The 11481-nt window shown below is 53.2% G+C and overlaps 1 protein-coding gene across 1 annotated transcript; it reads right to left on the minus strand.

Annotated features, from left to right (window-relative positions):
* Positions 1–278: 278 nt before the first annotated feature.
* On the minus strand, positions 279–11476 carry PDAP1 (PDGFA associated protein 1). The gene is made up of 6 exons (XM_027526446.1): positions 11376–11476; positions 7914–8005; positions 6566–6676; positions 3496–3617; positions 2375–2526; positions 279–1029 (listed from the first exon to the last, which is right to left on the minus strand). Exons 1-6 carry the CDS (start codon positions 11386–11388, stop codon positions 971–973), a joined length of 549 nt encoding a protein of 182 aa, XP_027382247.1. The 5' UTR covers positions 11389–11476; the 3' UTR covers positions 279–970.
* Positions 11477–11481: the final 5 nt, after the last annotated feature.

Raw genomic sequence — 11481 nt, forward strand, 5'->3', positions numbered from 1 at the left:
CCTGGGGCTGGCACCACCAGGGAACACCAGGAGGACAGGACTCAAACCTGCGCGCAGGCCCCAGCCCCTCTGGCTTAAGGTCCCTGGGTGGTTAAAGAAGAGACGGGTGGTTCCTGTATCCTGTGGTCCTTCCTGGCTCAGATGCCCGGGGTCCAGTCCCTGTACCCAGGACTGGTGGCACCGGAACCCCGTGGGGTGGGTCTGAGAGGGACATTGGGTCCTGCTGGGTGAAAACAGCTCAGGCATGGGGGCCCCCAAGAGCGACCACAGAACCAGGATTACGATAATGTCAAGTTTAATTTGCCAAATATACAAGTTGGATTTGTGGAGCGTGTTGTGCCTGGGTGCTGCACAGTAAACAGGTTTCTCGAAGTGATCTGTGGGCAAGGTTACGAACAGGCGAGGGCCTGGCCAGAGTAGGGGGCAGGGAGTGGGGTGGGAGGGGCAGGGGAAGCATCTGTCAGAGGGGACTGGCCGGGATGAGCCGTGACCCTCAGGGACCCATGGGCACGGGCTGCCAGCTGCCAGCCTCTCTGAGTGAGCACCCAGGGAACACAGACCGGGGAGGGGTGGGCAGACAGGCCATCACAAACTTGTCAGCCCCTACTGCAGCCCCAGCTGCCCCCTGCCCTGCAATCTACCAGACAAACGGAAGCTCCTCTTAACCTACCTCCCAGGTACCCCCCAACAAGGGTTCTGAATTCTAAAAACAGCCAAAACATTTGAATGGTTACATATGAAATGCTGTCCTGCATCTTTCTGTCTCAAAGATAGCAGCTGCCCCTCCCCCAGCCCCCCCCCCACCATCCCCCCAAACGATTTCCGTGCCAAGATGAAGAGGAGGTCCCAGGCCATGGGGGGCTCCTTGCCACGAGGGGCTGCTGCAGCGGCGCCAGGGCACAGGGCGGGTGAGACGCAGCAGAGGTCCTGGCAGCACGGCCCAGTTCCCTGGTCTCTCCTCGCACAGGTTCTACTTGTTCAGGGAGAGAGACTGCATTCGTTTTCCTGACAAGGTCGCATCATCTTTTGCTGAGAAATAGGAAGAGAGAGAGTCACAAAAAGACGAAACCACCCTTCCACACACACAGCCCCGCACACCCCAGAATCAGCGAAATGTAGGTTCAGGAGGCCTCAGAGAACAGTCTGTGCAACTGGCTCAGCTGGCAGATGAGGAAGAGACCAAGAAGGGCCCTGCCTGACGCCCTCCCATGGAAGCCACTGGACCCACGTGTCCAGACATTCTTGCTGAGTTTGGGTGGTTACCCTCCTCCACAAAGGCCCACCAACATGCAATCTACTGGGCAGATAGAAACTCTTCTTAGCCTGCTCCCAGAACTCTGTAATTCCAACCTCTCCCTGTGGCTTCTGAAGTCTGAAATCAGCAACATTCAAGCAGTCACACACACAGCCCTTTCCTGCTTGGGGTTTGTGAAACAAGCGACTGATGGGCAGCTGAGATCACCTGGTATCTCCAAAGTGGTGATAATGCCCTGGGGCATCTCTGCTGCTGCTGCTGCTAAGTCACTTCAATTGTGTCCGACTCTGTGCGATCCCATAGACGGCAGCCCACCAGGCTCCCCCGTCCCTGGGATTCTCCTGGCAAGAACACTGGAGTGGGTTGCCATTTCCTTCTCCAATGCATGAAAGTGAAAAGTGAAAGTGAAGTCGCTCAGTCATGTCCGACTCTTCGCGACCCCATGGACTACAGCCTACCAGGCTCCTCCGTCCATGGGATTTTCCAGGCAAGAGTACTGGAGTGGGGTGCCATTGCCTTCTCCGGGGCATCTCTTGGCCTCTAGAATGCAGGACAGCAAGATTCCCAACACTCATGGCTCCCCCACAGATGGAGAAAGGAGTGCACAAGGCCAGAAGGTCCTGAGACAAACACTCCTTTAAACCAGACCAATTCCTCACAGCCAACCTGGCCTGGAAGAACCCTACCACCTTCGGCCCCACTGGAAGGAAGGCATGGGGAACAGGGACACCTGGGCCAGATTTCATCTGGGAAGCCCAGCCCACCACACCCTCCCAAGCCCCTGAGACATACAATGGTGATGCCAAGCAGGTCTCCTGGCTATACAAGGCACCAGAGACTTAGTGGAACCTTCTAGCCTCCAAAGTAGGTGCATTGAGGCCTCCCTCAAATGCTGTGGACATTGCTCTGCTGAGATTCAATTCTCCTTCTGCTGGACCCTTCCAGAATCCTGGGAGGTGGCAGGCAGGAACGCCCACCTCCATCTGACAGAAACACACACACACACACAGCCTCCTGAGCAATCTGGCCCAAACCCACCTCACAGCAAGACATCGAAGTACAGGGCTTCACTCCATCCAGAGCCAGGGTCAGGCTGCCACGCCAGTGGCTCAGACTTACCTTTCCTCTCTTCTTCCTTCTTCCTGGCAGCCTCTTCCCGCTGTTTTCGGATGATCGCCAGCCGGGCAAGGTCAGCCTTGGCTTGCTCTGTCTTCCCCGCTAAATGCATCTTCATGTAACGCTCTTTCGCTTTCTGCTTCTCAATTTCTTCTCTGTTTGGGTAAAGGGGTGTCACAGGGGACATCTTCCCCACCAGTCAGCTGAGCCGGAGGCGGGAGCCAGAATCAAGGCCAAACACTGGGGCCGAGGCCCAAGTGGAGGAGGGGCTGTGGCCAAGTGGCCCCTCCCTGACAGACACTCACAGGCAAGTTAGTAAAGGCCGTCTGTCACTCTGCTACCTTGGGGGGTGGGCGGTCCTCAGTGGTGAGAAGGCAGTTGGAGGGGGAGGGTCTCAGGCAGCCTTCAGTCACACCCCAAGCTGGTGGGCCTTCCCCGTGGGGTTTACAGAGACCCTATTCAGCTCTCATGGGGTCAGCACAGCAAGGTGGATTTAAATCAAAGAGCACAATCAGGAGAGAAATCACGGTGGCTTTTCCTAGTGGCCCACAACCTCCTGTGAGGCCCCAGACACCACTAGGTAAGCATGAAAACAGAGACGAGCCATGTGCAGGGCACTTTAGCCCTCAGGTGCGAGCCTCACACCGCCCACAGGGAGCTCTCTGAAGCCTCATTTTCATCTGAGACGAGAGAGGACTGGGCAACTGGTGGGTCTCCCCACACTGCCCATCAGTACAGGCCCCCAACCCCACAGCCATGACGTCAAGGACGGACGCAGGTCAGGAGGGTCTGATTAGGCTGGATAAGGGAGGTGACCCTGGAGCAGAGTGTCCTGAGGGAGGGGCTGTAGCATGTCCGCATCCCCAGGGATTACCTCAAGTGTAACGCTCAGGTCTGAATCTGCTGTTGCATTTTCCCTATGTTTCCACTGGTGAAAAAAACTTTTTTTTTTTTGTTCCCGAGAAACTTCTAAAGGGCCTTTGGGGAATGAGATCATATAGAAATAAACACCACAACTGGAGCCCCCATCCGGCCACTGGAGACCTCAGGGCCCAGAAGTGAGGGCAGAGGAGCTGGGGCCTCAGCCCCCAGCCGAAGCCACGAGGCTCAGAAGCAGCAGTTACCTCTCTCTCCGTGACAGTTCCTTGGGCCCGTCCAGGTCCAGCTGTGTGACTTTTTTGGTTGTCTGTGCCACCCGGTTGGGGTTTTCAATGTCGATGAGCCCTTCCACGCCTTTGCGCTTTTGCTAAGATAGGACAAGAAGCCGGACATTGGAGAAACTTGGTTCTGCAGTGCCCGAGGGCCACCCCCATCTCCACAGCCTGACTGGACTAGAACAAACTGCTCCTCCCCAGGCCGTGTGACACTCAGATCACACGGTCACGGTGGGAACAGAGCTCAGGCGTGTCTGAACCAGCCCAGGAGATGCAGCGGGAGTACGGGTGACCAAGTCCAGCCTGTGCCGTGTCCAGGCCACCAGGGACTGTCACCCTAGTTTCACAGGCAGCAGAGCAGAGACACAATAAAATGCCTGACATCAACCAAGAAGTAGACAGGAGATGTGAACCCAAGCCCAATTCACAAGCTCTCAGCACAGAGGTACTCCCTCACTTAGAGCTCAGCCTCTGAAAGCCGTTTCCATGGAACCTCACGCCTGGCTGCTAGCCATGCTGGGTCTCCAGAGCAGTTGCTTGCGGGGAAGTGGGACCTGGGAACGAGCTCAATGTCTGCAGGTTTGGGAGGCGGACCTGCAGCTTGCACCTCCCAGCTTCCCAGGCAAAGTGTAGAAAGTAATGAGAGCACAAGTGCTTGATGCAACAGGTTTGATCAAAGTTTCAGGCCCTGTCAACCCAGCTGTTCTCTTTAAGAGACCAGGGAGAGTCTCCGGCCTTATCAGCCTGAAGGCGCCCGATCTCGGCTGATCTCGGAAGAGACCAGGGAGAGAGCTTCCAAACACCTGTTCATCAGAGCACTGCACAGAGCTCCAGGTACCTCTACCCAACCGGTACGTGGACATACCTTACCTAGATACCTGACATCCCAAGTTTAACTCATCTAAAACAGAACTGCAGACTCAGCCCGTTCTTCCCCACAAGCCCGAGCAAGGCCTTGTTTCTCTTTCCCCTTAGTCCCACCACCCCAACCCCGGACAAATCCCAACGAGTTCATCTTTAAAACACAGCTTGAATCTGCCCACTTTTCTCCACTGCTAGGCTTCAGCAATATGTGAACCGTGAACTTCCTGATGTTCAAGCTGGTTTTAGAAAAGGCAGAGGAACCAGAGATCAAATTGCCAACATCCGCTGGATCATGGAAAAAGCAAGAGAGTTCCAGAAAAACATCTATTTCTGCTTTATTGACTATGCCAAAGCCTTTGACTGTGTGGATCACAATAAACTGTGGAAAATTCTGAAAGAGATGGGAATACCAAACCACCTGATCTGCCTCTTGAGAAATTTGTATGCAGGTCAGGAAGCAACAGTTAGAACTGGACATGGAACAACAGACGGTTCCAAATAGGAAAAGGAGTACGTCAAGGCTGTATATTGTCACCCTGCTTATTTAACTTCTATGCAGAGTACATCATGAGAAACGCTGGACTGGAAGAAACACAGCTGGAATCAAGATTGCCGGGAGAAATATCAGTCACCTCAGATATGCAGATGACACCACCCTTATGGCAGAAAGTGAAGAGGAACTCAAAAGCCTCTTGATGAAAGTGAAAGTAGAGAGTGAAAAAATTGGCTTAAAGCTCAACATTCAGAAAACGAAGATCATGGCATCCGGTCTCACCACTTCATGGGAAATAGATGGGGAAAGAGTGGAAACAGTATCAGACTTTATTTTTCTGGGCTCCAAAATCACTGCAGATGGTGACTGCAGCCATGAAATTAAAAGACGCTTACTCCTTGGAAGGAAAGTTATGACCAACCAAATAGCATATTCAGAAGCAGAGACATTACTTTGCCAACAAAGGTTCATCTAGTCATGGCTATGGTTTTCCCTGTGGTCATGTATGGATGTGAGAGTTGGACTGTGAAGAAGGCTGAACGCTGAAGAATTGATGCTTTTGAACTGTGGTGTTGGAGAAGACTCTTGAGTCCCTTGGACTGCAAGGAGATCCAACCAGTCCATTTTGAAGGAGATCAGCCCTGGGATTTCTTTGGAAGGAATGATGCTAAAGCTGAAACTCTAGTACTTTGGCCACCTGATGTGAAGAGTTGACTCATTGGAAAAGACTCTGATGCTGGGAGGGATTGGGGGCAGGAGGAGAAGGGGACGACAGAGAATGAGATGGCTGGATGGCATCACTGACTCGATGGAGGTGAGTCTGGGTGAACTCCGGGAGTTGGTGATGGACAGGGAGGCCTGGCATGCTGCGATTCATGGGGTCGCAAAGAGTCGGACACGACTGAGCGACTGATCTGATCTGATCTGACTGCCACCCCCTTAAGTCAAGTTACAATTTCTTGTCTGGATACCTGCTACCAGCTCTCGGCTTCTACACTCAACACTGTACAACTCACTGTGCAGATATAAGCAAATCTGGCCCGTATTCTTGCCTGGAGAATCCCATGGACTGAGGAGCCTGGCAGGCTGCAGTCCACAGGGTCACAAGAGGCAAACATGACTAAAGTGACTAAGCACGCACGCACGCACTGGTGCTCTCTCGCCCACATCCCACTTTACCAGCTGCCCACTACCTGCTACAATTAAACCAAAACCCCTTCACAACCGCACACGTGCTGCCTTGCCAACTGCTCCTCCTCCATTCCTAACTCCACTTCTTACCCACCAAGTCACAGCCCCACTAGCCTCTCTGTTCCCTGGACCTGCCTAGGTTATTCTGACCCCCGGACTGCACTTGCTAACCTGGCTGCCTCAACGACTCAGCCAAACAATTTTCATGTGACTGGCTCCGCCTTGTTTTTCAGATCTCAGTTTAAAAGTCACCTTCTCACCACGCACCACTCCTCAATCATGTATCCTCAATCATGGATCATCTTATTCATGATATTTCTGGCTACCTGAAATTATACTGTTCACGGACTTCCTTATTGTCTCTATCTTATTTCAATGCAAACCCTTAAGTGTAAAGACTCTGTCTGCATGTACCACGGGGGCTGCGAAACCACTGATGAACATTTGCTGAATGGATGAGTCTAGAACCCAGGTCCCCATCAGACTCAGTACCTGGTAATCATCTTCTTCATCCTCGCTCTCATCTGAATCTAGGGATTTCTTCTCTTTTTTTGGGTCACCTGCAGCCCCATCTCCACCTTCTTCTCCTTGTTCCTCTTCTTCCTGTTTCAGAAATGGGCAATCTGAGGAATCAAAAGATGCAAACCAAACTCCCAAGACCATGATCCTCCCATCCCTCCTGCCCCAGATTGTGAACCTTGAGAAATTAAGCCCCCAGAAGGCTGGGACCAAGTATGGCAAGAGTCCTACTCTGCTGCGCTGGCCCCACGGGGGACCTGGGTCACAGGCAGCCTGTTCACTTGGCTCCACAGCCTAGAAGCCTTTCCCAAGCCTTTGCCAGGGGTTGTGAACCAACCCCTCACACAGCCATACAAGGCCCTGCTCCTCTTTTCAGCCCAGGTGCCTGGGACCGCCTTGGTACACAGCTTGTCTCCCAGAGTCCACAGGACTTGGCTGTGGGGCTGGAAACCACTGTCCCGCTCGGTTTCCCTCCCACTGTCCCTGCTGCCACATGCAGCTGCCAGTTTGTACTCGTTTTCCCAGGCAAGCCTCTTCCCTCCCCCACTTTCCACTCCCACAGTCAGGGGCAGGTCAGTCACTCCAAACTGCCCACAAAGATGCCCTGCTGCGCCGCCTCCCTCTACCTTTCTTGCCTCCCTACTAGAAACATCCCTGACAAAAACCGTAAGCATTTCCACCCCCTTAGCTCCTGCCCACACATCCTCCAAGGTCCTGCTCAGCCGCAGGCTGCTCCATCAGACCCTCCCCGACTGTGGCTTCTTCCTCACACGTCACGCTTCAGTCATCCGCACTGACAGCTCCCTGTGGCCCTCATCCAGGTGAGGATCTAATGGTGTGGGAGGGTCACGGACACCAACGACGGAAACATGCTCTGTTTCCTGACAGTGGGCTGGAAAAAGCACGGAGGGACAGAGGGACCTCCTAAGCTGAGACTGGAGGGGGAAGGGTGGGGAGCACCAGTGAGGGGAGCAGGCAGGAGGGGGTGCTAAGCACGGATGGCACTCTCGCCAGTGGCGGGAGGGGGAAGGCAGGGTGTCAAGTCCCAGCAGGGCTGGCGGAGGCCAGATCACACAAGGTGGGTGTGGAGCGCCCGCGCTGCAGATGTGCAGGGCCGTGGTAAGGGAGAGCCCCCACAACACAGGAGCAGGGACCCACTGCTGAGAAAACAAAGCTCTAAGTGGTCAACCAAAGGCCTGCCGCCCGCCCCCTCCAACCACACCCCAGGTGTTGGCTTCCTCCAGAGGATGGGTGGTCCTTGCCCGGCCTCTCTGGGTGCCACCCTGGGCCACTGGAGTGGCCCGAAGAGTCGCGTACTCACCCGGGCCTTCTGCTTTTCAGCCTGGAGCTGCGCATCAATCTCCTCAGGGCTCGTGTATTGCCGGGCCCGGCCTTTGTGGCCTCCCTTTCTCCCTGCACAAGGACCGGAAGTTTAGGAAGGCAACAGGAAGGCAGCTAGCTCCCTTGATTGCCCTGAACTTCAGACTGTGTCCCGCTTGAGCTGCTCTCAGCAGAGGCTGCCGACCTCCATTGCCCCTCACCAAGACCGCCCACCCACCTGTACCTCCCCCTCACCTGTTCAAAGGGACAAAAGAGGGGACATGTGATCACCTGATGCAGCCCCAAACCGCCTGCTGGATGCGGCTCCCACCACCGAGGCCTGAGGGGGGATCCGGGTGGGGGGCACCACAGGGAGGGACCCGCTAAGTCCCCTGGTCCCTTCATCCACACGCAGAGGACTCAGATGCAATCACGAGAAGGGGTAACCCTCACCCCTGCTGTCACTACAGTGCTCTTTATTTGCAATGCTCTGTCACAGCCAGGGGCTCATTTGAGTCCCAGATTAAACCTAAGGTGCACATCACGGCTGGTCACATTTTATAGACAAGGAGACTTAAAGCTAAAGCAGAGTGGTGAAGAGCACAAATGTTGGGGTCCAATCCCTGGGTTCAAATCTCAGCTCTACCACTTAATAGTTTTGTGACTTTGGGTAGGTACTTAATCTTTGAGTCTCAGTTTCCCTACCACATAGGATTGTTGTGAAGATGTTGGATCAGTGCTCGGCACTAGACAAGTACTACAAAGTAAGTTTGCTATAACTGTTACTCTTCTAGTGTGTATATATATTGGGTTGACCAAAAAGTTCAATCAGGTTTTTTGGTAAGATATTACATACCCACTCACCTCCCAATAATACATGGTGTGGGGGGAAAAGAAAAAACAAAGCTACTGGTCACAATGACAATTTACTACAGATGCAGGGAATATAAGCTACTTAATAATTATTTAAGTGGTATTTATGGTAGAAAGGGAAAACTTAAAACCTATATGAGAAAACTTTCTGTGCTCGGAGTAGAAACACAATTGCCAAACAAAGGTAAAGTTGAAAATAAAACTGACTACCTTCTAAGAGTTAAAAATGTAACTAGCAATTTAAGTTCATCACAGAGAATCAATTTTATAGCCTGACTCTCTCAAACCAAGACACTAGACTGACCCCTGCCACAGGCTTCCCAGGTGGCTCAGTGGTAAAGAATCCACCTGCCAATGCAGGAGACACAAGAGACACAGGTTCGATCTCTGGATTATAAAAATCCCCTGGAGGAGGAAATGACAACATGCTCCAGTATTCTTGCCTGGAAAATTCCATGGAGAGGAGCCTGGCAGGCTACAGTACATGGGGTCGCAAAGAGTTGGACTCGACTGAGCACACACACACAAAGCCAACAGCCAGTTTCACAGCAGGGCGGCACCTTCTCAGCTATTCTGGAGGATGCTGGTGGCTGTGGCCTGGATCCATTTCACCTCTCCTGGAAGCTGCAGCCCACCTGGTTTCTCATGACCCTCTCACTGAGAGCAGAGAATCTATAATGAGGCAGCCAGAGCTGCTCTGAACTCCAGAGACAGCAGCAGAGATACTAGCCTCCTCTAATTTCCTAGACAGCAGCTGCAGAGCCATAATTGGGCTGCTACAGACCACACCACCCATTTTTAATGACTACCTGGGATTCCCAAGGGTGTCTCAGTCAAGGATCATCAAAGTCCTATTGTGAGAGATCAAGTTTGCCATCCAAAACCCCAACATTTCTTGCCCTCTTAATGGTCTAAGGAATAGAAACAGCTCAAAATTGACTACTACAGGCTCTGACCCTGCATGTCTGGCTATGGGACACTGATCTTAACTTGGTCTACAGTAACTTTTATTAGAAGCTCTCCACACCTTTGAAAATGTTTCACAGGTTTCATGACAAAGACAAGAGTTGGTCCTTGGCTCTTAGAGAATTTTACACTTTTACATCTTCATGTTCTCTCTTACTTTTCAAGCAAATTAACACCAGCAAAAATGTAAATGTTATCTGCCCATAAAGCTTTCACAAGCCAAAAGGCCAAGTCATTTAAACAAGTATCCCTATTTAGGATTTTCTAATTGTAACCGCCAACCTTGGCTCAAAGCACCTATTAAGTAGGGCTCTTAGAATTCTGGCACCAGAAGTGAAAGTTGCTCAGTCGTGTCTGACTCTTTGCGACCCCATGTACTACACAGTCCATGGAATTCTCCAGGCCAGAACACTGGAGTGGGTAGCTTTTCCCTTCTCCAGGAACTCTTCTCAACCCAGGGATCGAACCCAGGTTGGTACCCCTAATACCCCTCCTTTTGCAGAACATAAGACTGAGAGACACAGAGGAGACCAAGCTCTTCCTACCACAGAATAAACCACTAGAAAACTACGTTTAAAGAGATTCAGCTCTGAAAACCCCAGCATCTCTGGGAGCAGAGTCAGGAAGTCATTTAGGTTTGAAAAAGCTCCAAGCAGATCTTCCTGTGGGCTGAGACATCTTAACCAACATGTCACAGGAGAGACCAATATTAACTGAACACCTCTTTTGCGCCAGGAGTAGTCAGGCACGGCGAGGGCTCTATGTAAGACCCCGATCCCAACTCTCCAGGCTAAGGGTTATTAGCTAGGTGTTCCAGATGGGGAAAACAGGCTGGGAGAAGTTAAACAACTTGTTCAAGGCCATAAGGCTAGACAGTGTAGGGGAAGAGGATGGAGAACGGTGTACAAACGTACCGGGGACGCCATGGATTCTTTACTTTCTTGGCCAAGGAACTGGCAAAGTCTGAGGAGTAACAATAGATAATGCTTACTGGACACTTAGCGACTATTAGCAGCATACAGCGCCCTCCACGTGGATCGCCTACTTCAAGACTCGCATCAGTATTATGAGGTAGATACAATCATACCCCTATACTTGCAAACACACAGGGAGGTTATGCGGCTGGCTCAAAGGCCCACGTCTAGCCGCTCGAAAAGGGCAGTCAAAGCTAGGTCGGCCAGGCTCAAGAGCATCCAGCTAGGTCGCAACAGGCAAGCCTAGCTCGCCCAGAGCCCGAGAAGGCCCACGTTTTACGCGCGAGGCAGGCGGGCCCGCCTCTGGCGCGGGACGCGGTGACTCAGTCCCCGGCGAGCCTGAAAGGGGTAGGAAACTCCAGACCCCCCCAAGCCGAGAGAACGCGCCCTAGATGGGCCATCCGGGTGGGCGAGGACCCAGAGCCTCCAAATCTCCTCAGCCCCCCGCGGGAGCGGCTCGAGGCCACTACTACGGTCCTCAGTTTCTCCAAGCGGGACAATTGGGCGTCGAGGCCCAGCCCAGGCCCTCAGGCGGAGCGGACGCTCTCCCTCCGAGTCGCTCTCTGAGGCGCCCGCGGGCTGACTGGACGGCGGGAGCCGGACTCGGGCCGCTCCTCGAGGCCCGCGGGCGACACGCGCCCGCCCCTCACCTCCTTTAGGCATCGCGGCTCCGGCGGCTGCGGCGGCGGCGCCTCGAGCTGACACCGGAACCGGAAATTCCTCGGGCTCGACTTCTTCCGCCAGGCCAGTTTCCCG

This window comes from Bos indicus x Bos taurus, chromosome 25 (assembly GCF_003369695.1).
Source record: "Bos indicus x Bos taurus breed Angus x Brahman F1 hybrid chromosome 25, Bos_hybrid_MaternalHap_v2.0, whole genome shotgun sequence".
In the NCBI taxonomy this organism is placed as follows: domain Eukaryota; kingdom Metazoa; phylum Chordata; class Mammalia; order Artiodactyla; family Bovidae; genus Bos; species Bos indicus x Bos taurus.

Excerpts from the sequence above, each read along its gene's own strand:
- PDAP1 (XM_027526446.1), bottom strand. Across the intron at positions 6,677-7,913 it reads CTGAAAAGCAGAAGGCCCGG|GAAGAAGAGGAACAAGGAGA; the intron begins GTGAGTACGCGA and ends TTTCTGAAACAG. Across the intron at positions 3,618-6,565 it reads ATGAAGAAGATGATTACCAG|CAAAAGCGCAAAGGCGTGGA; the intron begins GTACTGAGTCTG and ends GTCCTATCTTAG.